This window comes from Abramis brama (assembly GCF_963993115.1).
Source record: "Abramis brama genome assembly, chromosome: 4".
Taxonomy (NCBI): Eukaryota; Metazoa; Chordata; class Actinopteri; order Cypriniformes; family Leuciscidae; genus Abramis; species Abramis brama.
This window is the reverse complement of record NC_139966.1, coordinates 51,472,375-51,500,367: the sequence shown is the minus strand read 5'-3', so window position 1 is coordinate 51,500,367 and position 27,993 is coordinate 51,472,375. Positions and strand designations below refer to the sequence as shown.

The 27,993-nt window shown below is 38.3% G+C and overlaps 1 protein-coding gene across 8 annotated transcripts; it reads right to left on the bottom strand.

Annotated features, from left to right (window-relative positions):
* Positions 1-5: 5 nt before the first annotated feature.
* On the bottom strand, positions 6-27,282 carry mical3b (microtubule associated monooxygenase, calponin and LIM domain containing 3b). 8 transcript variants are annotated; one of them, XM_084112489.1, is made up of 32 exons: positions 26,890-27,089; positions 22,507-22,830; positions 22,208-22,415; positions 21,175-21,288; positions 20,996-21,097; positions 20,461-20,616; positions 20,167-20,267; positions 19,815-20,072; positions 18,457-18,572; positions 18,224-18,350; positions 18,065-18,149; positions 17,833-17,980; positions 17,022-17,218; positions 16,803-16,909; positions 16,648-16,719; positions 13,777-13,944; positions 12,296-12,406; positions 11,539-11,722; positions 10,485-10,579; positions 9,703-9,980; positions 9,411-9,619; positions 9,025-9,102; positions 6,663-7,931; positions 6,497-6,585; positions 5,601-5,690; positions 5,350-5,400; positions 5,016-5,258; positions 4,832-4,925; positions 3,195-3,245; positions 1,229-1,328; positions 1,023-1,096; positions 6-908 (listed from the first exon to the last, which is right to left on the bottom strand). In XM_084112489.1, exons 2-32 carry the CDS (start codon positions 22,765-22,767, stop codon positions 724-726), a joined length of 5,421 nt encoding a protein of 1,806 aa, XP_083968615.1. In that variant the 5' UTR covers positions 22,768-22,830; positions 26,890-27,089; the 3' UTR covers positions 6-723. The 8 variants fall into 8 exon arrangements, with proteins under 8 accessions (XP_083968615.1, XP_083968617.1, XP_083968618.1 ...); XM_084112491.1 differs by lacking the exon at positions 9,025-9,102 and having other exon boundaries at positions 26,890-27,282; XM_084112490.1 differs by lacking the exons at positions 3,195-3,245; positions 5,350-5,400; positions 5,601-5,690 and adding exons at positions 2,412-2,504; positions 2,624-2,689 and having other exon boundaries at positions 24-908.
* Between the last annotated feature and the right edge of the window lie 711 nt (positions 27,283-27,993).

The window sequence follows — 27,993 nt, the reverse complement described above, 5'->3', positions numbered from 1 at the left end:
AATGTAATAGTCCACAAATTTCTCTCAAATGAAGAGTTGTTTAATGCAAGGAAGTGTTACAGAATGAATATAACAACAAAATGTAAAATGCAGTTATGATGAAAAAGTCAACATAATTTAAAAAACACATTTCAGCCAATAAATTAATGTCTTTATATTGAGAATTGACAGTGTGAAGTTAGCTTATGTGGGTTAAACAACAGGAACAGTTGTAAATTAGGTTAAAAAAGAAAAACATCTCAATCATACATTAAGACAGGCCTTATCTTGTGTATATAAGTTTGCATGCATCAGTCTGTACTGCACAATGACAGTGTGGTTATATATGCCATTTCATATTCATTTCTGTCAAGTCAAAACATGATGAATCTGGGTAAAAGTAGAGCTGTAGCTTAACTTTACCCAGCTGTTTGAAATAAGACAAAAAGCAGACAAAAAGACGTTCCTTTGCATAGTAGCATAGCAGTCTTAGAGGAGCATTATTTGGCATCAAGACATCGCCACTCGTTCTAATCAGAGGCTTTATTTTGCACCTCAGATGAATGAGAATCACTTATGGGCCAATATCTTGCCAAGTCCTGGTATTAATTACTTAGACACCTGTGTAGTTGCACATACGGCCCAGAATGCAGGTGGGCGGGCCTGTTTGGACCAATGAAAACAGAGCGGCTGCATATTTTTGGAGCCCTTCAAGCGGTATGATGAGATTCATGCATGTGCGAGTCAGTCCCAGTGCAAACTGAAGCCCTTAGACAGCATGACGGACTCCAGGTCACCATCCTCCTCTTTCTCCCTCACTCGCTGCTCCTCCAGCAAGGCCACCAGCGCATCCCTCTGCTCCACCACATCCAGCATCTCGCTCAAAATACGCCTCTCCTCCGCCAGCTCGTCCTCTCCCTTCAGATGGTCTGAGAGAGAGGAGGAGGAGCCATGTGACTGCAGTGAAATTGTTATTAACTGAAGAACCATTATGCGAGAAAACCACAGAGGAGGAACTATTTATATCCTCCGTGTGTACTAACCGTCCACGGCCATGCGCTCTCTGAGCTCTTGCTGCAGACGGCTCTGCCTGTCCTCCAGCTCCAGTTCACGAGCACTGCGGACAGACCACACAGATGAGCACAGAGCAATCGAACATTACTAGACCAGATAGAGAAGAACACACTTACACATCGCCAGATCAATCCACAGTTTAGAGACTTCAGAAAGCTGAACGTAAAATACTCACAATATCATGAGCTCAGATTCATAGCGCACGAGTGCATTCTTCTCCTGCACAAGCTTAAACCACTGATGCATTAAACTAGGATCATCTTTCTTTCCCATTCCTATGAGAGAGAGAGAGAGCTGATGAGGATGGGACCCTGTGTGTGATGGAAACGCTAACATTCACATGCATGAATAATGCTTATAAAAGGGTCAAATGAACACTTGTCGAGAACTAAAATGCAAGTAAAAATTATTTTGGGCTTTTATCCCTCAATATAACATGGTTATACTTGAAGTAATGACAGTCTGAAAGACATTCGAGTCATATTGATTTTAAAATTAATAATAAAATAAAAATCTATAATATTAAAGTTCATTCTATTATAAATAATATTCACATTTTATTTATTTATATTATAATATTGTTTAAAAGCAACATTAAATTAAAAACCTTCCATTTTTGAACCCTGCTTATGAACTTTGGGGTCAATAAGATGTTTTTTTGATCAAGTAAAAACAGTAATATTGTGAAATATTATTACAATTTAAAATAACAGTTCTCTATTTTAATATATTTTAAAATATAATTTATTCTTGTGATGGCAAAGCTGAATTTTCAGCATCATTGAGATCCGTCAGCTGATTTGGTGCTCCAGAAATATTTCTTATTATTATTATCAATGATGAAAACAGTTGTGCTGCTTAATATTTTTGTGTAAACCATGAAACTTTTTTTCAGGATTCTTTGATAAATAGAAAGTTCAAAAGAACTGCATTAATTTGAAATATAATCTTTTGAAATCTTTAATTTTGAAATCTTAAATCCTACATCTTTAAAATCTTTTGTAACATTACAAATGTCACTTTTGATAAATGTAATGCATCCTTGTGTCCTACTTAAAAAAAACAAAAAAACAAACTTACTGACCCCAACTTTTTGAGTTTTGACCAGTATTTACATAAATTAATAACAATGTGCAAGCAGACAAAACCAAACAGGACACTGCTACAGACAAGAAAATAATAATAAAAACATCTGCACACACATACTGTGTCCTTTCATAGGAATTCCCGAATAAGACTTGATGTGACATTTTAGATCTACTGACAGCCATGCAGACCAATGACATGCCATGCCCATGCAACTCCATCACGAAAGGTTATAGAGCGTAAATCAAGATTGCAGGAGAGAAATAACATACTTAGCTGGTGTAGTGGAGGTTCTTGCACTACATAAAGAAAAAAGACTGTACAGACATAAATTGAATGATCGTGTTCTGTCCCTTTAGCTTTGGCTGTGTACAGCAGGATGAAGGAAGAAAGAGAAGAGAGGAGAGAAAAAGGAGGATTTAGTAATTATAGCTCTAAAAAATCTACACTAGAAGGGTGAGAAGGGAAGCTGGGGTGGCGTTACCTTCGGGGGAACAGCAAGGACAGAGATAGACAGGCCTTCTACGAGGGGATCCTAGAAAAGGCTCGACTAAGACCGAAGAGACGAGCAGGAAAAAAAAGAGGGAGAGGAGGTATTCAGGAGGGCAACAAAGCGAGAGAGGGAATAATGGAGGAATGGGAGGTGCGAAGCTGAAATGGGTCGAGTTGGATGTTCATGTCCAGTCAGTGGTCTGACTGTAAACCTGCTGTCTCAGAAAGTAGGCCACCAGAGAGATGTGCCTAAACGTCCTCATGTCTTTCTAAGATAAAATAGCACCGGAATATACCATCTACCCTGACAAAAGTCACACCCACCAGACGATACCAACTGAATAATGCCACCACTAGCATCTAGATTCAATTCAGACACAAAGCTAACAGCAAGCAGACAGGACAGTGTCCACAGCACGGGAAGAAAACACCACCACGTTAACATAAAGATACTAAAGCGGATGTTTCATTTATGTTAACACATTAACTAATGAGCCTGTAAGACGCTAAAGCTGCTTGTTAGTGTCTTGAGCGCTCATTCGAATCAAATGTGTTGTACATACCACCCAGATGTACGTCCAAGAGGTCAGAGGTACTAGAGTCTTCCCAGAAGTCTATATCATGAGGAAGGACACATCATGAGGACCGTGACCCTTAAAAGTCACAGGAAACATAAAACCCTGTGCTGCTCTGTCTCTACAAAGTGTTTCGACAAATATGCTAAAATGATAAATGTGGCACGGTGTTTTTGATGAATGTAAGACTAACAAACATATAATGGGTATGAACAGTGATAGATGATGACATTTCAGAGTACATCATAAAATGCCTAAAAATATGAAATAAATAAATGTAATTTATTAAATATTTGTGAGATTTAAGCTTAAAGGAAGTGAAAAAATATAATTACAAAATACACTTATATTCAAGACACATTCTATGAAAACAAGCCACCTTCTGTTAGACCAGCTTAAGCTAGTTTCAGCTGTCTCAAGCTATCTTTCAGCTAGTCAGGCTGGGAGACCAGTTAAATACTAGCTTGGTCAGGCTGGGAGACTAGTTTGAACCAGCGAAGACCATCTTATACCAGATAAGAACAACAAACCAGGGGCCATTTACATAAATATAGCCATTAGCTATGTTAAAGGCACACTATGCAGTTTCTGTTTTTCTCAAACAGCGACCCCTAGAGTCGCTGTGGAGTACTTGTATTTAACGTTACTGTCGTAAACACTCACGCAGAGCCGTCTCTGCACTCTTCCGACCGTGCTTTCTTCGTCGACTCTGCCATGATTCACGTCTGAAATGCGTGCTAGTGTCTTCCATTGAGGCTGCTTCTTATGTTGTTGATGTATGTGACGTCGTGCCGTAAACCAAGTCGTGATTCTCGCGAGATTTGTCGGGGCGCCACCTCTCAAACCTGCATTGCTGGTTTTGCCAGCGGCGTCCCCCCACTGCTTTGCTATCGGGATGATTCGCCCTACTACGAGTTCGTTTACCATCAAAATGATTTCGAAGCTGTTATATTAAGGTACAAATCTTGCATAGTGTGCCTTTTAGACAGTGTCTTAAAATCTAGTATGACCCGCGAGCAGTTAGTCAACTGGCAGTCAGTCTTATTTTTTGGTATCAAATTTGACCAACCTACTTTTTTATGTACTGACTCAAAAAGTTATGAACAGTCTTAAAATATTTTTTTTTTGTTAGACTAGTCTTAGCAGTTTATGCAACCGGCCCCAGCTTAGGCTGGTTTCAGCAGTTTTTTTCCCCCAGCAGGGTTAAAGTGTTATGCAACATTTTAGGATTTTTTTTAGATATTTTATTATATTATTCTTTGATAAACAGAAAGTTTAAAAAAAACAGCATTTATTTGAAATAAAATCCTTGTCTTTACTGTCACCTTAGATCAATTTACTGTATTCTTGCTGTATAAAAGTTATTTAGATATTAGATATTTTAGTTATTTTTTTTATTATACTAAATAAAATGATATTATTTATATTTTTTCATCATAATTTTCCTGAAACAACACAGACAAGTACTTATTAAAGTTATGTAACTGACAATAATATAATTTTTTTTAAACAACTGAATGCAACTCAATCAGTTATCTGTATCTTTAAATGACCAAATTGATTAACAATTTTCAATAAAATATTATTCCTAAGGCTCATCTTTTTGACAGGTCATTGACAGGTACCTGCTTCGCCTCTGAGGGCCTTCTCCACAGCCACCCCCTTCTCCTCCAGCTGTCTCTGCTTTACCTCCACCTGCTCCAACTGACGCTGGATTATCTGAGACGACATACACAAAAATATTAAATACACGCCGTTTAAGAGACAAACAAACAATGACGCTTCAAAAGATGTCACACACACACACACCTGTGCCCTGTGCAGCCTCCGCAGTTCCTCCTGCTTGGCCTGTCTGCGCGCTGCTCTCTGCACTCGCCGTGTCAGCTTTGCATTGAGTTCCTCCTCTGTTCCTGCTCTCTGAAACAGCGTGGTACACATACTTATGCTGGAGGGGTCCGGGAACACCACCCAAACACCTACCACCTCTGACGGACATGATGACAGTGGGGTGGTCTCGTTGGTTGGCAGCTCAGGAAAAACACTTTTCTGTTTCTATTGAGGAACAAGATGCTGAGTGTTTCTGATTCAGCCAATGGGATTAAAAGTTGAAGGGGCTCAAAACATGTGAAATAAAAGATGCTACCTTAACAGCATACGCCCTCTTGAACGCCAACGCATGAGGCACGTAAAGCGACTCGGGAGAGAGAACGTAGAAATTGTATTAATCTAAACTGTATTTCGAGTACAACAGTGCTACCCACAGCACAAACTTCAGGTATAACCAATACAAAATACACACCTATGCACTACCAACCACAGAAGACTGTGCTTTACAAGCTACTTTCAGCATCACAATCTAAAGCCTGAGGAAAATTCAGTGCAATAACATGATACCTCTTCCCCTTCATGCACCTCTTCATATACTGTTTCTTTCAGAAGGTCTGATTTGATGTCAGACTTGATGTCAGACAATTCCTCCCTCATCTGAGAGCACAGCAGACAGAAAAAAAGACATTCGAATGCCTCTAAAGTTTAATAATAAAAATCACAAAGCGCTAAATGTTTCCATCAGTCCAGCTATACAACTCTAGAGGAGTCACGGATGAATGCCAGACAAAGAGTCCTATTGTCGTATGCCGTAAGAATGAGAATAATTGAACTATTCAAAGATTGAAGAGAACCATAAGAATATGTACAGTAAAAGACGAAAATCAATACAAGAAAACTGAAAGAAAAAATAAAAAGCAAGGGATTAAAGGGGCTATATTGTGAGATCTATATCTATAATGTGCTTGATTTTTCAACAAAAAGAGTTCATTGTACTATGAAAATGTACTGTCTTTCAGAATATAAAAACACAATTTATTGGAACTAAGCTGCAAAAAGGACTCATTCTGAAATTCTTAAGACTTCTGACACAAAGCTCCACATGTGAAAAGGACGTTTACACAGTACAGGTATTGTAGTTTTATAGGCACAGCAGAAAAAATGGTCCATTTAAGTCCAAGGATCAGAGTAAAGGGTGAAATGGTCATGAAAAAGTATGAAAAGAAAATTGTGCAAAGAAAAGTATTTATATAATATAGAATATAAGATACAAATATATCACAAAAAATAGGCTAACATTAAAGTGAACACCAAAAAAAAAAAAAAATTCCTCAACAACAAAAAAAGTGAAATATGTACAAATTATAATATAATATTTTATATAATCCAAATATAAAAAAAAATATGAATATAAGGAAAGGCGATAAAGCGAGAATGCAAGAAGAGGGAGTGTTTTACTCTACCTGAACTCTGAGAGGACATCTTTCTAGAAGAGCATGGCAGGACAAGTCTGTGTCTTCAGAAAAACTTGGATTCTTCCGGAAACACAGGTCTGAGATGAGGAAAAACACAAAACTTACAGCCACTAGTTCATGTGATACCTTTTATTTATAGATCCATCAATCTCACCTGTGGTTCTGCTGATACTCGGCACTTTCCGCTTACTCTCAGCGTTAGCTGCCGCAGGTAGAGTTTCCGCCACCACCACTGTCTCCTTCCTCTTTTTGTCCTTTTTATACACTGAAAAAACAGACTTCCAGAGGGACTTGTGCTTCCCTGGCTCCTGCTGGGTTTCAGCTGCTGCATTCATGCTCTTCTTGCTTTTACGGGGCGAAAACAACGAGTTGCGCTTTTTCTCCTTCTCTTCCACACCCGTTTCCGACCCCCACAGCTTAATCTCTGACCTCCGAAGCCTGACCTCGGGTCCCCCTGCCAGCAGTGGGGCGACCAGCCAGTCCGGGAGCGTCCTCCTGTTCTCTAGCCTGCGGTTGTCCGTCTGGCTGACCTCCACAACGCCAGAACTTTCTGGCAGTCCAGAAGCCTCTTCCGCCTCATCCCCACACAGGATCTCAATATCATCCGGGGGAAGACTCAGAGCTTGATCGAGTTCTGGTTTGAAACCGTCCCGCTGCGGGACACAAACAGCGTAGGTAGATGTGACCATAACCTCTCGGTCCAGTATGGGTTCGGAGTGGCGAAAGGCGCGACACTGCTTGCCGACAAGAGGGGAGTGAGATGGGCTGTAGGGAGGTGTCGGAAGACCTGCGTCTGAATTCAAAACACTTTCATTGGCAAATGTTGTGGAATTGAGGTCCAAACCCTGCTTGTCCGCCATCACACAACCTTCAACAGTGATGCTGAGTCTGTGGATTACAGAACAGCGGCCGATCGCCCCTTCTAAAGCAACGCCTGTATCGCCATCCACAGTGGTAGATGGTCCAGGTGGGGATGTACTTTTAAAGTCTGTCAGAGAGGGAGTTTGTGTGCTGGAGTCACAGTTTCTTGCCATTTGGTTGACAGAATCCAAAGCAGCGGTACTGTATGCGACTGAGGTGTAAAAGCTCTCTTTAGCATTAGATGTTTGGGCTGCCTTATGTTTGGGGAGGAATTCTCCAGGCAGCGGAGTCAGGCCTAAACTCTTCCTGATCTCAGCACTCTTCAGCCAGAACTCCTCTACGACCTCTGACCTCTTGGCAGGTGGGATCTTGGGGTTTGTCGACAGCTCAGGTGTGGGTGTGTGGCCTGAGTCTGGTTGTTTCAAGGAGTGTGGGAACTCTATAGAGGTAGGTGATTGGTGGAATGGAATGGACTCTTCTTGTTCCTGTTGGTCACATGGTTTGGACTCTATCACTGAGCTGGCATCTATATCTGGGTCGTCACTGTACCCTTCACCGGACTCTAGTTAATAAAAGAATGAAAGGAATTCAAATGAGAATGTGAATTTTTTGAATTTAGAAAAATTCTAGAGTTCTAGAATCTTCTTAACAAAATAGTTTTGCAGGGGAAGCGGTGCATCCTTTCAGATGCTCTTAAACAAGCAGTAACCTGAAGCAGCCTGAAAAAGATAAGATGATAAAGACGGGATGGTGTATAAATCTTTTTTCACTTTTGACAGATCCAGATGTTCTGGAACTATACTTTCGATATATGTATGTACCATGTGAAACATTGCATTTTTGCGTATGTTTTTCTGTGCAACAAATTTTTCCTGTCTAGGATCTATAAAGTAGGCTAATTTCTTTATTAATACTTCAAAAATGCAAAAGTGATTAACACCACACTACTGTATGTGCTAACCAGGCAAAGTCCATGAAAGCAACACAACATTTTATTGGCCAGTTGCTTTTTTTATATATATATCCACCTTATTTTGCAGTGCGGAAGCTAGCTATTTTCTGTGAATGTGCGAGACTTCCGATTTATTAAGAATAACAGTGCTGTGGTTAAAAGTGCAGTAAATGGTCTTTATAAATATGACAATACATTAAAATAAAATGATAAGAAATACCAGTTTGCAATATCAAGCAGCATAACGAGCGGTTTTGTGCAGCTAAAAATAACTGGAAATGGGTAAAACCGGAAGCATCACACATTCATGTTACAAATAGCCGATCTCACTCTTATGTGAAAAATAAGGTGGACAGCAAATATATTCTGACTGTTTACATACTGCAGGATTATTGCTTTCGGTGTGGACAGATACATTACTACATGAAATCTTGTTATGCCGTGCCTGGTTAGGACACATTTATGAATAATTTGCCAAATATTTAAAACAGCCAAACTTAAACAACTGCAAATTATTTCAATAAAATCCAGCAAAACCCAAAAACATAACAGCCAATGCAATTACAAAATATACACAGATTAAAACACACTAGTATTCATGCACAGCCTGCAAATGAAATAACCTGCAAACAAGATATTTTGGGTTAAAGTAATGCAGCAAATGCTAAAGAAGGCTATAAATGGTCATCGGGGGTGGTGCTACCTTGAACAAACCCCGCCTCCTCTTCCTCAAGCCACACCCCCGAGAGCCGTTCCTTCTCCCAAGGGCAGTACTCACCCTCTATACACATACATACACATTGTGTCAACAGCCCAAAATACACACATACAGTCGTGAATACACAACAATAAACATACAAACAAGCATGACAATATTTACCTCACGCACAAATACACTGACCAAAATACTGTGCGAAAATGACACCAAAAAATTTACAAGAAATTAAATTGAACAATACCTTATATTAAGATGATTTCTCTGAAATAAACAAGCTATATAGTAAAGAAATTTCAGATAAAATTTAACTTTTTTTGCTCATTTTATTAGTCATTTGTTTCTAAAGATATTGAATATGAACATACACTCACCATCACTAGACACTCCCTCTTCATATTCTTCTTCTGAAACTTCTGCTTCCTCTTCCTCCTCCTCCTCTTGTTTTTCCTGGTTTTCCACTCCCTCTTCTTCCTTTAACCCCTCCCCCAGGTCTAATTCTCTCTCTCCATTGGTCCTGGAGAGCAACCCCTCCCCCTTCTTCCAGGCAAGCTCCTCCTCCTCTAGGTCTGACTCAGAGCTACTGAAGACCAAAAAAGAAACATATTTACCAGGACAAAACATGGCAGTAAATATTAGGAGCACAACAAGAGCGTGTTTGGGTACCTGGACTGCTCCTCTGTGTTCTTCTCCTGCAGGCTAGCACTGAGGTTGTGCTGTGCGAGCGTCTCCTCTGGAACCTCCTGCAGTGGGCTGTCCTGTTGCTGTGGGCAGGGTTTGTAGTTCTCCAGCTCAATGCGCTCTGGTGTGCCACACAGTCTCTTGGCCAGGCTGGATGCCATGTCTGTGTGGGCGCTGGAGGACCAGCAGTCCGGCGGAGTGGCTGTGCCCACTGACCCGGGAGAGGACAAAGACGTAGAAGTTGAGGATGGAGCAGGGGGAGCCTGAAGAGACACACACACACACACACACACACATAGAGAATAAAGGCACCAAGAATGATAACAATAAAGATAACTATAACTATATTAGCTACCACACCAACAGATGATAATGTTCTATTTATTGTATTCGCACGTTTTTATGTATATTATATAATAATTATATAATGTTAATATATTGTATTTATAAAATGTAAATAATATTTCACATAAATTGTTACAAAATATTATTTAGCATAAAATACATTAATATATTTGAGTATGCAGTATATAAATACATTAAAGAGGTATACTGTATATATATATGTGTAAATTAAATGTATTACATTACATTTATTACATTACATAAAAACGGTGTTGATTATACTATATACAAAAAAAGCTTCCGAATTTTACTTGTTGAATCATAAATCTGTCAGACTTAAATAGTCATTATACTGATATTGCAAGTGTACTATAAAACATATATATATACAAAACTAGTGATCTGATGAAAGATGAGGTTACCTGAGCAGGCCGAGGGGCCACAGATGGGGCCGATCTCTTTCTCTGAGCCACGCTAGCCAGTTTGAAGCTGTAGTGGTGCTTACAGTAAAACTTCCCTGAACACACCCAAAAACAGGAAAAGAAGTGAGAGAGCGAGAAAATAAAAAAGTAGCTGATGCAGGGAGTAAATGTCTTATTTATACTGTAGCAGAAGTCGGTCTAAATGCCGCCTATTTTTAAAACTTGAAGTGTTTGAGTCATGTGATCAACATAACCCTATCAGTTAGAATGTTTTGTAGTTTTGACTCCTATTTAAAAAAAAAAAAAAATGTAAGTGCCAATTTGCTGAGGGCCTTCAGTTTATGTGTGTGTGCCCTACTGTTGGGCAACAATAAAAGCCCTGTCCCAACACACACACATACACACTGCAGACCTTATGACTGTGCAATGGTAACAAAAGAGCAATTGTGACCCGGGACCACAAAACCAGTCATAAGTCGCATGGCAAAACATTGTATGGGTCAAAATTATCGATTTTTCTTTTATGCCAAAAATCATTAGATATTAAGTAAAGATCATGATCCATGAAGATATTATGCAAATGTCCTACCTTAAATATATCAAAAATGTATTTTTGTGAGTGGATGCAGCAAAATTGCGAACAGAATTGGACAACTTTAATGTCGATTTTCTCAATATTTTGATTTTTTTGCACCCTCAGATTCCAGATTTTCAAATAATTGTATCTCAACCAAATATTGTCCTATCCTGACAAACAATACATCAATGGAAAGCTTATTTATTCAGATGTATATAAATCTCAGTTTAAAAAAAAATAGGTTTGTGGTCCATAAGACTAATTTTGTGGTCCAGGGTCACATGTTTGGCCGAAAACAGTAGCCCACGGCAACAACAGGGAATTTTCACACTCTTTGTGTCCCATCTTGTGACAACATCCATGAAAAGGAGCCTAATTTTTTTTATTAGGAGCATAAAATCTTAGAATCACCAAGTAATGATAATGATCATTTTATTAGTGGAAGTATTAAATGGTTAATTGTACACACACACACACCATGTAATGGGTCATAAGCATAGTTGGAAAGGCGTAACGTGGAGCTGCAGTGGTCACACTGGAAGCAGCTCCTGTGGAAGAACTTTCCCTCCGCGCTCAGCCTCTCCATGACATAAACACGACGGCCGCAGAAATAACACACATCACTGCCGCCCATATTCACAGGAAACTCCTTTTGAGATCCCTACAGGTGAGAAGTCAAAGGTCATTGGTCAGAATAAAGATGCCTAACACACACATATGGGTCAGTAGTAGTTACAGACCCGGGGTGACAAGGTGCATTAAATATATTATTATGTTATTATTTATTATCATTATTATTTTATTTTTACATTACAATCTATTATATTTTATTTTAATTTGAATAAATATACAATTATTTTAATATAATAAATAAAATATGACTAACATAATGAAATGCTTCAGACAAAGGCTCAAAGATGCCTAATTCACCAGATGCCATAGACAAAAGTTTGATCATTACAGTAAATTACATTTGATTGCAACACTTTCATGGAACAACGCTTTGGGTGTGATCAGTCTAACAAAGCTGTAATGCGTTGAGCCTTATTAGAGAAATTGGATTACGGCAGGAACTCATCACACACTCACAGTAATTAGTAAATATATAACATCAAACAAAATTCAATGCTGGGTTACCAGCCTCATACACACACACACAGTAATACAGGCACTTAAACACAAGAACGTTCAAAATGTTATGGAAGATTTGTTGCCACTACAGGAGAACTCTTACCAACTCCCCCCTGTGAAGGAGCGTGGGAGCTTGATCCTGCTGACTCTGAATCTGATTGGCTATCTGCTGAGCCAATGAGCTCACTCCGCCTGTATACATCTGAATGTAGCTCTACAAATTAAAAGATGAGCATGGAAAACAAGCAGGAATGGAAAATGCTGTTGAGATGAAAACCATCACAAAGACAAAATAAATAATATATGAGAGTAAAAGGGTTGGACTTGGAAAGTAGAGAATAAAGGAACCAAGAACTATAACTATAAAGTTAACTATAGCAATAACTATGTAAGCGTCCACACCAATGGATGATAATGTTCTGCTTATTATAAGCGTGCGGTGTAGTTATGATGTCTGCCACTTTAAATGGTCAAGTTCTTAAAAGTCAGGTGAAAAAATCCTTCTGAATCGTTCCTCTGTGTCGTTATTGTTATAGCTGTGGTGTGGACATCCCTATTCCCATTGAATTAGAAAGATTTTTATTATCATTACACAGTAGTATCTATAAAAAATCAATTACAAAACTGTCAGTCAAAGACAAAGTCAGTCAGTCAGTATCAAAGAAAATAAAATGGAGATAACAAATGATTCTGTCTGAGATTCTTCAGTTAAGACCCTCAAATCACATGTCCCACGGCCTCCGGTCACTGATAGGCTGTTGAGCCCCAGGCCACTTTGCACACAGAGAGCTCCTTCATAACCCATTCATACTGGGCCAACAGTCCCTGAACTACACCAGAGACCAAAGAAGCTTAAAACAGAATCAGATTAGCCATTTCTATCGCAAAAAATGACCCTACTGGATCTCAAAGTACAGGTGTCTTTTTACCTTATCGCTTCTAATTGGCAGAGATTTAATCTTTTCCCTGTAGCGTAAACCCTGTTGCGGAGTGCTTTATTTCTTCGGAGAGTGGACACGAAAATGTTAAGCGCTGTACAGTAAAACTAAACATCCAATAAAGCATCTTCTAATGCTGCAGCTGTTACTGTCAATCATCTAAATGGCTTTTAATCTAATTAAACACCTGACAAAAGCAGGCTAATGTATGTCAAAGAGGCTTTGCCAATTCTAGTTCAGCTTGTTAGCGGCTATGCTAAAGTGTGTTTGCGCAGGGGCCACATGTTGAGTCAGCAGCTTTTGCTGGGGGCAAGATGAGCTAATTCACTCTATATTAGGAATACATCACAACATCTAATGGCTAAAAGAGGCACCGTGACATTTTATCAGAACCAAAACAAAATCTTACTTCATCAGTTACTATAAGACTGTCAGAACCAGAACGTGACTAATCAAGCTAAATGACTGACACAAAGTCCTAACCACCCTTGACGCGACATTTCTTGCTTGGTATCTATTTCTGTCGTGTCAAGCTTCCTAGCCCCGCCCACAGCAAAATCTTATTGGTCCAAAATCCTACTCCACATTATTGTATATTTTAATATGCATGTTAAAGTACATATTCATCACACAAATACTCACACACCTGTCTGCGCAGTGCAGTGCCTGAGGCCGATGTTGAGTTCTCCTCAAATTTAGCCAACAGTAGCGTTGCCATTGACCGAACCTTGCTGTGACCCTCAGCAACCTTCGGTTCTGACCCGGGAGTTACTGCTGAAGTCATATTTTCTTTGGTATCATGAGGAACGTCCTCCTAAATCAGGAAAATATCACAAATAATTTATTTAACAGGTTTAACAAATGACAGATGAACAAAAACACATAATAATGTAACTATACGGGTCATTATACAAAACACGACATGCCTTTTACACTGCAATGTGTATAAAATAACTATTTAACATATATATGATCATATATACATATATATATATATATATATATATACAGTGAGGAAAATAAGTATTTTGAACACCCTGCTATTTTGCAAGTTCTCCCACTTAGAAATCATGGAGGGGTCTGAAATTGTCATCGTAGGTGCATGTCCACTGTGAGAGACATAATCTAAAAAAAAAATCCAGAAATCACAATGTATGATTTTTTAACTATTTATTTGTATGATACAGCTGCAAATAAGTATTTGAACACCTGAGAAAATCAATGTTAATATTTGGTACAGTAGCCTTTGTTTGCAATTACAGAGGTCAAACGTTTCCTGTAGTTTTTCACCAGGTTTGCACACACTGCAGGAGGGATTTTGGCCCACTCCTCCACACAGATCTTCTCTAGATCAGTCAGGTTTCTGGGCTGTCGCTGAGAAACACGGAGTTTGAGCTCCCTCCAAAGATTCTCTATTGGGTTTAGGTCTGGAGACTGGCTAGGCCACGCCAGAACCTTGATATGCTTCTTACAGAGCCACTCCTTGGTTATCCTGGCTGTGTGCTTCGGGTCATTGTCATGTTGGAAGACCCAGCCTCGACCCATCTTCAATGCTCTAACTGAGGGAAGGAGGTTGTTCCCCAAAATCTCGCAATACATGGCCCCGGTCATCCTCTCCTTAATACAGTGCAGTCGCCCTGTCCCATGTGCAGAAAAACACCCCCAAAGCATGATGCTACCACCCCCATGCTTCACAGTAGGGATGGTGTTCTTGGGATGGTACTCATCATTCTTCTTCCTCCAAACACATTTAGTGGAATTATGACCAAAAAGTTCTATTTTGGTCTCATCTGACCACATGACTTTCTCCCATGACTCCTCTGGATCATCCAAATAGTCATTGGCAAACTTAAGACGGGCCTTGACATGTGCTGGTTTAAGCAGGGGAACCTTCCGTGCCATGCATGATTTCAAACCATGACGTCTTAGTGTATTACCAACAGTAACCTTGGAAACGGTGGTCCCAGCTCTTTTCAGGTCATTGACCAGCTCCTCCCGTGTAGTTCTGGGCTGATTTCTCACCTTTCTTAGGATCATTGAGACCCCACGAGGTGAGATCTTGCATGGAGCCCCAGTCCGAGGGAGACTGACAGTCATGTTTAGCTTCTTCCATTTTCTAATGATTGCTCCAACAGTGGACCTTTTTTCACCAAGCTGCTTGGCAATTTCCCCGTAGCCCTTTCCAGCCTTGTGGAGGTGTACAATTTTGTCTCTAGTGTCTTTGGACAGCTCTTTGGTCTTGGCCATGTTAGTAGTTGGATTCTTACTGATTGTATGGGGTGGACAGGTGTCTTTATGCAGCTAACGACCTCAAACAGGTGCATCTAATTTAGGATAATAAATGGAGTGGAGGTGGACATTTTAAAGGCAGACTAACAGGTCTTTGAGGGTCAGAATTCTAGCTGATAGACAGGTGTTCAAATACTTATTTGCAGCTGTATCATACAAATAAATAGTTAAAAAAATCATATATTGTGATTTCTGGATTATTTTTTTTTAGATTATGTCTCTCACAGTGGACATGCACCTACGATGACAATTTCAGACCCCTCCATGATTTCCAAGTGGGAGAACTTGCAAAATAGCAGGGTGTTCAAATACTTATTTTCCTCACTGTATATATATATATATATTTATAATATATACAGTACTGTGCAAAAGTCTTAGGCATGTCTTAGCCAGACAGACATGGTTTTAAGTAAGTTATTTATATCTTTTGCTGTAGTGTGTCAGTAGGAAATATCAGTTTACATTTCCAAAAATTCTTTTTGCCATTAATTGTAATAATCCAGTGAGATTTCTGTATGCACAAGGAGTCTGACAACAGCTAGGATGATCTGATCTCACCATCGTCGAGTCCGTCTGTGATTACATGAAGAAACAGAAAAAACTGAGACTAAATCCAGAAGAACTGCGGGAACGTCTCCAAGATGATTGAAGAAACCTTCCTGCAAAGCTACAGTAATGTGAAAAGTACTGGCACTTGTGTTAAAATGCTGTAAAGTGAGAATGCTTTCAAAAATAAAATCACAAATTAAATTTATTTATGATTTAACTTCTATTAACTAATTCAAATCAATATATGGTGTAACGACCCTTTGCGTTTAAAGCGGCTTTTGTCCAGGTACACTTGCACATAGTAGCTTTGCAGGAAGGTTTCTTGAAGCATCTTGGAGACGTTCCCGCAGTTCTTCTGGATTTAGTCTGTCTCAGTTTTTTCTGTTTCTTCATGTAATCACAGACGGACTCGACGATGGTGAGATGGTGAGACCGGCTGTTGTCAGAGTCATTGTGCATACACAAATCTCACTGGATTATTACAATTAATGGCAAAAAGAATGTTTGGAAATGTAAACTGATATTTCCTACTGACACACTACAGCAAAAGATATAAATAACTTACTTAAAACCATTTGCCTAAGACTTTTGCACAGTACTGTATATATATATATATATATATATAAATATATATATATATATTGTATGTATATATAAACAACATGTCAAAACAACTCACCTCCTCTGACTGGCCAGCCTGGCTTGTTCTCCTCCGCTTTCCAACACTATCTGCTTCCTTCTCTTTCTTATCCTGATAGAGATGAAAAATAGATCAGCTTGACATATGGGTTACAGACTGCAGTTGTGTAATTGTGAGTGTGTGTCTGTGTGAACCTTGGGATTGCGTTTGCGGGACAGACTCTGTCCCAGTTTGCTGAGCAGTGCGATGGGTGACCTGGTGCTGGAGAACAGAACGGATTTCTCTTCTGAACTTTGGTTTTCTGTGTGGAGGAAAAAAAGCATTTGTTTACATAAAAAAAAAAAAACCACACATAAAAGGTCAAAAATATGACGCAAATAAAAAGAAAATAACAGATAATGCCTTATTCTGACCACTAGGTGGCGCTGTGTCTTTGAGGAGCTCATGTAGTTGACTGAGGTACATGACCATGCAGAGAGAGTCACTCTCCTCCAGTGCACTCATCTCCTTGCCGGTCATTATAGGACAAATACCAAATTCCTGCTCCGCCATGTTCAAACCCAACTGACCATTGAACTCCGCCTCACTCTCCTCCAGAGACGCAAAATCACTGCAAGAAACAAAGGAGCTAGTATCAAAATCACACATTCAGAAAAACTCAATGTAATAATACAGTCAGCCCACACTTTTAGTTCCTAAATCTCTTTTTGATGCACTGAAACCACTTTCAAAACCCCATGAATGTTTTCCAGCTTTTAGTTTGAGCCCATTAAAATACTATTATCTATGGAGGAATAGGAGTGCCATAGTAATATATCAATATTTAATTATAAGATTAAATACATTTATGTCACTATATAGATAAACAATGAAATGTGTAAATAAATGAATGAATAAATAAATAAATCTGCAAAAAAAATGTATTGTGAAATGTCAATAAATACATCAAATTCCAATGGAAATATGTAATTTATTTATTTATTGACATTTCATAATTTGTATTTTATTTATTTACATATTTATTAACTATATAGTGTTAAACTCCCAAATTTATAAATATTTCAATGTACATATTTAAAACTTATTGGTAATAGATAAAAAAATATTGATGTCACAGTCACGTAATACCTGTAATCCTGTTATATAAACTTGTTTACCAGCCCTTATCTGTAAACACTACGCCACAACCCTCATTCATACCCAGATTAAAGAGTGTGGACTCACATGAGGTCAGGTCTGAATCTGTGAATGAGAGCGCACAGGGCCAGGCCGCTCCTCCAGGAAGTTGTGAAGTCCGTCACACACACATTCATGTAACCGTGCGTCTGCTCCTGACACCAGGTCAGTAGCTTACTGTAACGAGCCATTGACTCTACACACACACACACAGAACATGTGAGCTTGTGTGTGAATGTATATGTGGGAGATGTTATACTATATGTGAAGTAACACATACCTTGCCGTGTAAGTCTTGGGTGTGGGGAGCAAACAGCATCAAGGCGCAAAACCGGACCCTCACCTGTGTCTATGAGATGACGCACCTGTACACACATTTTCAGCATTATCATGAGCATCATTATTGGTTATGACTCAATTTGAACTGCATGTTTCTAACCTGAGCAGCGCTGATGAGTTGCATATTGATGTTGGGATAGCGGCTAGCAGGATCCACGCTGTACTGGCTGAAGTTTTTACTGACGTTTTCAGGTGTTGTCTGAGGAAGCAACCGATACAGACTCTCCCTGAGATAGGGAAGAAACAGAGGGGGGATATTAGAACAGAATTATGATTCCTACATTGTCAAAACTGAATGTTCATAAATCATTTGGATATTTTTTTAGCTCTGACCTCTCAGCCAGAACCTCTAAAGGGGTGTTGCCCTGACCCCAGCTGCGAACCATCCAGGCCGCGTCCATGGCTGCCAGGAAGCCCCGAGCTATTCCTGTTCCCATTGGCCAGAATGGCTATAGGAAAACATTTTTTAAATCAACAAAATCCAACAATACCTGAAAATATTACAAAAGCTTTCAGAATATCTGCTTAAGATATTATTAACTAGTTTTTAAACTGTAGTTTATATTTGTAGACTTTTAAGCATAAATTGCATTAAAATTAGCACTGAATAGGTGTGAAATATGCTTAAATATGAATAGGTGATGAAATATGCTTAATAAGTTAAAATCTACCGATATTAAAATTCTTATGCTTAGCCAATAAATGTATTCATATTATAGCTGATAGATGGCAAATATAAAAATTCCAAACTATATAGTTTTAATAAATAAACTGTTAATAAATAAATATAGTGTGAATAAAAATCAATAAATTATTATTTCTATATATCATGAGCTATGTATTTATTAATGCTTTTAATTAAAAATCATAATCAAACTCCAAAATCCTGTTTTTAAAATTCTACACTATCTAGTGTAAATAAATAAAAAATAAAACCCTAAAAACAAAAATAAAATGTTTTGTGAATTTAGGCATCACAACATTATGACATATAGTATGAAAAATGGATATTTATATTTATTTATATTTTTTAATACATGAAAATACTATTTATAATTTTAATATAAATCGATTTATTAAATTAGTAATGTTTTAAGTGCTAAATGTAAAAAGTAAATAATGTAAATATACAATATCAATAGAAAACTATACAGATAAATAATAGAAAAAAAACTTTGATAAAGACTGATAAACAATATTTATTTAATACATTAAAATATTATTTATAATTTGAATATAAATCGATTTATTAAATTAGTAATGTTTTAAGTGCTAAATGTAAAAAGTAAATAATGTAAATATACAATATCAATAGAAAACTATACAGATAAATAATAGAAAAAAAACTTTGATAAAGACTGATAAACAATATTTATTTAATACATTAAAATATTATTTATAATTTGAATATAAATCTATTTATTAAATTATTATTATTGTTTTAAGTGGAACATGTAAAAAGTAGAGAACATTTTGTACAAATTTAAATATACAATATCAACAAAAAAACTATAATGATAAATTAAAACAAAAACGATATGGGCCGATAACTGATATGATGCCGATGTGGTTTGTACGCAGTGATTCTAATACAAAGTTAATTTAAATTTTTTTTAAGGTTTTGGATATTTTAACAGCAAAACGCCTTAATCAATTTTTTTTTTTGCATTGCTCATTCTTATTGCTCTCACCTCTAGTAAACTATCCCCCACCAGAGTGACCAGCAGAGGGTGTTCCCTGCGCTGGCGCACCAGTGCTGCGTTCTCAGAGGCGTACATGCAGGTAAAGTCAAACATGGCCACGTCTGGCTGCCCATAGTGATTGATGGCAAATTCCAGAGAAGGAAGCTGATGATTGGTAGAGAAATCAGCTGCTTCACGAGCGTACGACAGCAGTGCATTCTGGTCCACGTTTTTCCTGGACAGCAGCGTCTCGGTGTCAGCATAATCCTGCACAACAAAAATAAAAGAAGAAATCACGCACAATGGTACGTGTGCGATAAGCAGATATCAGCACACAACATTCGATCATGTGACGACTCACGTGCAGAATGACTCCTTTGTCCAGAAGACTTTGTTTTTTGGCGGTCATTACAAAGTAGTGAGTGTCATCTTTGTAATATACTATATTCTCTAGATCAATTCCTGCACAGAAAAGATATTGACAGATGTTTGCATCATTTTAAAAACATGATAAACTCATTCATAGAGAAGATGAAGTTGCCTAACTGTGCAAAAATGAATATTAGTTGCTTAAAATGCAGTTGAGTGCAATACATATGGTCTTGGTATCTTTGAACTCTGGTAAGGTTCAAGTTACACTGAAATAATTCAGTACCGGTAGCTTGCCGGAGGTCCTGGAAAAACCTCTGGTTGAAGATGAAGGCGACACCGCTGATCTCCTCCACTTTAGCCTCAGCGGTGGTGTTGCGATTGATGAAGTTCGCTGTGACGGCAATGGCCAGTTTCCCCCGAAACTCCTTCCTGCGAAACCCTACAGGACACAGACAAATCAAACCCTTACACAGGAGTTTTGAAAACAATGAAGTAGTGATATGAAGATGTCCAAAGCAGGGTAAAATTAGAAAAGGGGAACTGTCTGTTATAGATGACTGTGAGTGGCACCATTTCCTATGACTCAAGCTAAAGTACAACTTAGAGAAAAAATTGTCTCTGCAACACATTTTTGGGGTTTTGGTGCATGGATGAGAAAAAGGAAGACAAGTGAAAAATAGCAGAGGAACTATAGTTTATAAACTGTGTGAACTTAGGAAAACATTGCCATCATGACATATACATTAATCATTGACCTAAGCATCTGTTTGGTACATTTCTGTGAGTACAATGGTCTGAGACTGTATATTTGCAGATACCTGGTAAGGTGTTTCTTCTGCCGTCTGCACCAATAACCACATCGAACTCCAGCTGTCTGACTGGATGAGAGTCGGGGTGGACCTCTGCTCGCCAGCCAACACCTGAACAGGACGTGAACATGAAAATTGTCAGTTAATTTGCAGATAAAATTAGGGTGAAATTGTTCCATTTCTCTTACGCTTCTCCTGGTCTTCTGGAGGTTCCAGTAGATGTTTGAACTCCACATTCACGTGAACCTCGACACCCAGTAACAAGGCCACCTTCAAAAGCATCAGCTGCAGCTGACGAATACCTGAGCATAAATAGATGTTGACAATAAATAGTGTAAATACACTAAACTGTTTAGAAATCAACAAAATCAATTCATGAGAATATCACAAACGCTTTCAGAATACACTACAAAATATTATATTGTTTATCAGTGTCTTTGTCTTATTTTTTTATATATAAACATCCTAAAATAGGATTAAATTGAAAAGCAAAACTGCATATTTTTCAATGAAATATATGAATTAAGATTAAACTTGCCAAATCAAATTAATATAGCTATATTAAAATTCTGGCTGATACTGTTTAGCCAATAATTAATTTAATGTTTTGGCTGATAGCTTTGAAATGCTTAATTTTTTTTAAGATTTAAATTTTTTTGTTTGGATCTTTTTTATTTCTGTACTATTTAGTCTAAATAAATAAAAAATACAAGTCTAAAAACTAAAATAAATAGTTTTAAATACTACAAGTGAATTTAGGTAACATAACATTATAATGTACAGTACAAAAAATGGATATTCATTTTGATGTTTGCTACAGACTAGTATATTTATTTAATACATAAAATATAAATTAATTAAATAAATAAATCTACTTATTAAATATTTAATGTTTTTAATAATTAAATGGTAAATATAAAAAATAGAGGAAATACAAATTTCATTTAAACATCAAAGATCAATCAATACTAATAAATTAAAGGAGCTTGTTGTTAAAATTAAATTAACACGAAAATCTATTCAATTTATATATAAATTCTATATAAATAAAATTTTCTCTATGAGCATTAAATGCCATCCAAAGCATTTAATGTAACATTTAATAAAACGAGAAAAAAGCCAGGACATATTGATTCACTGGGAATGAATGTGAATAAGAAAGTTTTTTTTTTTTTTTAGTAAATCAAATTTTAATTCCATTTTGATCTCATGTTTACTCACTGATATGGTCTATGGCTCCAGCACAGAACTTTCCGTAGAACTTTTTGGCCCCCAAACCCCGGAGGTCCTGAATGGTGAAGGGCCAGAGATGCAGAACATTGTTCCGTGAGAAAGCATCACGCTTTTCCACAAGAATCACCCTGGCGCCCAGAAATCCCAGCTCTATAGCCGTCCGCAGTCCACACGGACCTGCGCCTATGATCAGACACTGAACACACAGCAAAACTCACATGTAAAACAGCGTTCTAGTGAAGAGAACTCTCTCATGTAATGCATTGCGGGTGACCCTGTGCTTGTACCGTGGTGCTGGTGCAAGCGTGGCCTCTCATGTACTCTTTCTGGCTGGCTCTTTTGTCCAGTTTGGCCCATAGTGCTTTGGCCTTCCAGTAGTGCAGTCTGCTCCTCAGGGTGTGGTAGAACTGCGGCTGACCCACGGGATGCAGCTTCAGCTCTTCACACAGCTCCTGGAAGGCCCTGAGGGTCTCTCTACACGTGCCAGCCTGCACGAAGGCGTCGAACAGGGCATGCGCCTGACACGTCTCAGACCGTCCGTCCCACATGTCCGCTTCTCAAGACCCACACAGGAGTCAGCTCACCTCCAGAACGCACCAGACACGGGGCATCTGAGAAAGAGAAATTATTTACGGAGCTGCAGGGTGATTTTGGACAGACAGGGAAGAGGTGAATGTGGAAAAGGGAATAGATAGGCCGTGAAGCTGATGTGTCAGCAAAACTTCTGCCACATTCTTCTATCTCTCTATTATCTGCACATAATAGCCCCTTTCACACAGAGATTCCGGAAAATACACGGATAAAGTGACCCGGGATTTGACCCGGGTTTGTTTGATTTTGGTTCATTCACACTGCCAGTGATTTTCCGGAATCAGAAGCCCCTTTCACACAGCGCAATGATCCCGGCAAATTGCCGGGAAATTGCCAGAACGCCTTCAGTGTGACTGTGAACGCAAACACGACCCGGAATTGATGCCGGGTTGGGGACCTAGTAACATTGCCGTGTTCAGTCCCGGTGTTGTGCCGAATTTCGACCCCCGCCAAATTATTACCCCCCCTAGTATTGGTAGGTTTAGGATTAGTTGTGGGGGAGGGGTTAGGATTAGGGGTGGGGTTAGGATTAGGCAATCAGGTACTGACTTCAACGAGGGGGGTAATAATTTGGCAGGGTGTCGAAATTCGGCACAACACCGGAACACGCGGTGTGTGAACAAAAGCCGTAATAATGCCGTGTCGTAGTGATGACGCTGAAGCCGGGATCGTTCGCCATCAGCTAGTGAAACGGTAATGCGCAAGTTTATGATCGAATCAGCGTGGTTTCTCGAGAGAGAAATCGCAGCTCATAAGCAAATTCCCGCCAAATTATTACCACCCTAGTATTGGTAGGTTTAGGATTAGTTGTGGGGGAGGGGTTAGGATTAGGGGTGGGGTTAGGATTAGGCAATCAGGTACTGACTGACTTCAACGAGGGGGGTAATAATTTGGCAGGGGGTCAAAATTCGGCACAACACCTGAAAATACATGGATAAAGTGACCCGGGATTTGACCCGGGTTCGTTTGATTTTGGTTCATTCACACTGCCAGTGATTTTCCGGAATCATAGAGCGCGTTCACACACAACCCGTAAAAATTCTGTAAAGACACGTGACATCGATGTGACTTGTAATGTCTCAGCAGGGTCTTAAGCCTGATTTATACTTCTGCGTCGGACTAAGTTTAGTTTGCTTATGAGCTGCGACAAACCACGCTTGTTGTGCATAAACTTGCGCATTACCGTTTCAGCTGATGGCGAACGATCCCGGCTTCAGCGTCATCACTACGACACGGCATTATTCAGGCTTTTGTTCACAGCGCGCGTTCCGGGACTGAACACGGCAATATTACAGGTCCCCAACCCGGCATCAATCCCGGGTCGTGTTGGCGTTCTGGCAATTTCCCGGCAATTTGCTGGGATCATCGCGCTGTGTGAAAGGGGCTCATGTTCCACACACACGTCTCTCATTATAGCTCCTCAAATCAGTTTGTCATTGCTTACAAATGTCAATAAAATGCTCAAGGAAAATAAATATTTATATTGAAATTAAATTACTTGAACTGAAATTGAAATATAACATGTCTCATTATACTCCGGTGCTGCAGCTGCACACATGCACAATACTTGATCAACATCTGACAAATTATTATATAAGTGCAATAAATAATTAGCGATAGAATATAACATAATATATTGTTCAGAGAAATTAATTAGCTAATAGGCCTACTTGGACATTTTATGATCATCATTATTGTCAGTTCCACAAAAAAAAAAAAAAAAAAACTTTTGTCAATTAATAATGCAAAATCTCTGTTTTCAAATAGTGAATTTTGAGTAAATATAAAATAAATAGGCTAATAGTGATATCATTTAAATAATAACAAATGTGTTGTTCACCAGTTTTGTAAGTCTTATCTGCCATGGTCATAGGGAATAGATTAAATTATTATATACACACACATTTATAATATATTTTGTTTATAGATAGATAGATAGATAGATAGATAGATAGATAGATAGATAGATAGATAGATAGTATCATAAACAGTATAAAATAGCTTAAATGTGACCCTGGACCACAAATAAACCAGTCACATGGGTCATTTTTTTTAAATTGAGATATATACATCATCTAAAAGCTTAATAAATACAATTTATATTAATGTATGGTTTGTCAGGATAGGACAATATTTGGCTGAGATAGGCTACAACTATTTTAAAATCTGGAATATGAGGGTGCAAAAAAATCGAAACATTGAGAAAATCGCTTTTAAAGTTGTCCATTTATGTTTCGCGATTGTGCTGCATTCACTCACAAAAATAAATGTTTTATATATTAAAATTGACAAAATATCTTCATGGAGCATGATCTTTAGTAATATATCCTAATGCTTTTTGGCATAAAAGAAAAATCGATCATTTTGACCCATACAATGTATTGTTGGCTATTGCCACAAATATACCCGTGCAACTTGTGAATGGTTTTGTGATCCAGGGTGACAAATGTGTTTGCAGTGGCTCCCGCACTGATTCTGATTGGCTGTTGTGTAAAAAGGGCGGGGTTTGTAGTGCTCTGTAGAGTCATCAATACATGACAGACAATAAACCACTTCATTACACACATTACAAAAGATTACTGCAACTGCATTAACTCAATTCATTCAACACAACTATTCAGCTGTGCACTCCAGCCTGGATGAATAGTTTGACCTCTAAGCGCCCACATAAGAATGACTCATTAAATGAGTTTGCAGATGACGCCTGATTTGATACCTTGTGTTTATATGCAATGATGATTTTCTTTCTCTTTAGCACTCACTTGTCTTTTTAAATTATGACAGAATGAATCTGTCTTGTCTCTAAGACAGAATAGGATACATCTAGAATAGGATGCATGGGGTCAGCCTGGCAATAACTCTGGGGAATGCAACCCACTGAGAGAAAGCGACTGTCAATCTGATCTTTCTACTATGAACATTACTGACTGTGCCGACTCAAAAATGAAAAGTCTGTCATCATTTAGAAAACTGAATGGTGACCAGAAGCTGTCAAGCTACCAAAAACGATCATGAACTTATATTCCAAGTCTCCTAATGACACATAATAGCTTTATTTTTGTTATGAACAGAGCAAATTTTAAGTTGTTTTTCACTGATAATCTTCCCCACACCTCATTAACCACATCATAAGGAGCCCCTGAAGGGACATGGTGGGAATGCAAAAGTTTTTAAATCTACTTTTTCCTCCCATCTCATGTTTTTCTCTTTTTCCCAAACAAAAGACATTTTGAAGAATGTCGGTAACCAGATAGTTGATGGACCCCATTGACTTCCATAGTAGGAAAGAAAATACTATGGAAGTCAATGGGGTCCATCAACTGTTTGTTACTAACCTTCTTCATAATAATTTCTTTGGTGTTCAGCAGACGCAAGAAACTCATACAGGTATGAAACAACTTGAGGGTGAGTAAATGATGAGAGAATTTTCATTTTTAAGTAAACTGTTCCTTTAAGCAATAAATATACTCACAAGACTTTCATGTCAACTCTTTATAGGAAGAAGTCAAGTCAAGTCAAGTGCAGTCTTGAACAGCAAGTGACTCAAAACAGAAATTCCACTGCATTGGACGTCATTTACGCATGATCATGTCCACCATAATTGGAGGGTGAATCCCTGGAGCATCATCATAAAAATGAATGACCTGCATCAATATCCTTATTCCCCTCTCTCTCTTCTCAAATGTCTCGGTGATTGACTGCTGTGCAGATTGAGAGCAGAGGATTACAGAGAGCAAGGAAAGTGCTGCAGAAAGAGGATCGATCAGTTTTTCCTCTAGTCAGCCATTCAGACCTTGATTACACCGTGAAACTATAAAGACATATGCACATATTAATTAAATAAACGGCTAATCATTGAGTACATACATACAGTAGAGTCAAAGTGTACCCATGTAAACATGTACCACGAATGACCATCCAACAGCTGCAGTCATATGCTTTTTTCAGCTCTTTCCATATCATATTGAGCATCTGAATCAATGTAGGCTGCTTCAGACTGTCACAAAGCATCAACACTGCTGCATCAGAGTGACACGCACACAAATACATTCAATTCAACACTAGCAAGTGATACTTACCGTGCTGTTTCTCTGTAGGCTGCACATGCTGCTGACATGCTTTCCTTCCTCTTCTCTCACTGCGTTTCTCTCTGGCAAGTTCCCAAGTGGATCTAGAGCTGTTAACTCTGGTGTCATATACACAGCTGCAGTGCAGGAATTAGCTCCACCGCTTCACACACACACACTCTGCCCTCTTTCTCTCTCCACCATCTCTCTGTAGCCAAGGTCAGAGGAAGGAGCTACCAGGCACATGCTGACTCCTCCTCTACACACACACGCGTTCAAACAGGCAACAAACACAAACATTGTCTTTCAGGACACACACGTACATTTCTATGGCACATACACACTTGTAGATGATTCGCATATTCCTGCCAGCGCATGTTAACTGTACAGATTCATTATTGCAGTGGATCTGCTGGTGGTTAGTGTTAGAGTGTTATTGAAAGCAGCCCTAGATCTAATCTGATTTGCCCCGGGACGGAGGCTTCTTAACGAGATTACAGAGCGCAGATGAGGGGAGGCTGAGAGAGGAGAGGTGGAGGAAAGACAGAGAGATTTCGACTACTTTTGACTACTTGATCTTTTTGAACACAAAAAGAGTGTAATGTCTCCCTCAAGTGGCTGTTATTGCATTTTGGCTTGAGACCCTAGAAATTAAATAAAAAATGTTTTGGCTTTTCAGTCAGGGGACCCCTATAGGGGGCCACAAAGGAGTGACAGGGGCTCCATGGAAAAGTCAAGAAAAACACTGTAAAAAAAAATATATATTTACAAAAAATAAAATGATAGGCCAATATGTGTGTGTGTGTGTGTGTGTATGAGATTAAAATAAATAAGCAAATAAATATATTAGATTAAGATTAAGACAATAAAAACATTAAAAATGTGATTAGAATAAAAAACAGTGATCTATTAAATAGCCGAGATTACAGTAATAAAATATAAAAATATGAATATAAAAATAATTAAAAAAAAATACAAATTAGATTAAATTTAAATAAATAAATAATACATTTAACAAAATACATAAATAGGGCTATACAGGCCTAGCTCTACATTAGTGAGTAGAAAAAGAAAGAGCCTAGAAACTAATTTTAGATGTAGGCTATTCAGGATAAT

Bases quoted from the DNA above. Each gene is read 5' to 3' on its own strand.
- mical3b (XM_084112489.1), bottom strand. From the start codon at position 22,767: ATGTGGGACGGACGGTCTGAGACGTGTCAGGCGCATGCCCTGTTCGAC. The intron at 20,268-20,460 runs GTACTGAATTAT...TTTTCTGTGCAG, and splicing joins GGACCTCCGGCAAGCTACCG to GAATTGATCTAGAGAATATA. The intron at 18,573-19,814 runs GTGAGAGCAATA...GTTTTCCTATAG, and splicing joins TGGGGGATAGTTTACTAGAG to CCATTCTGGCCAATGGGAAC.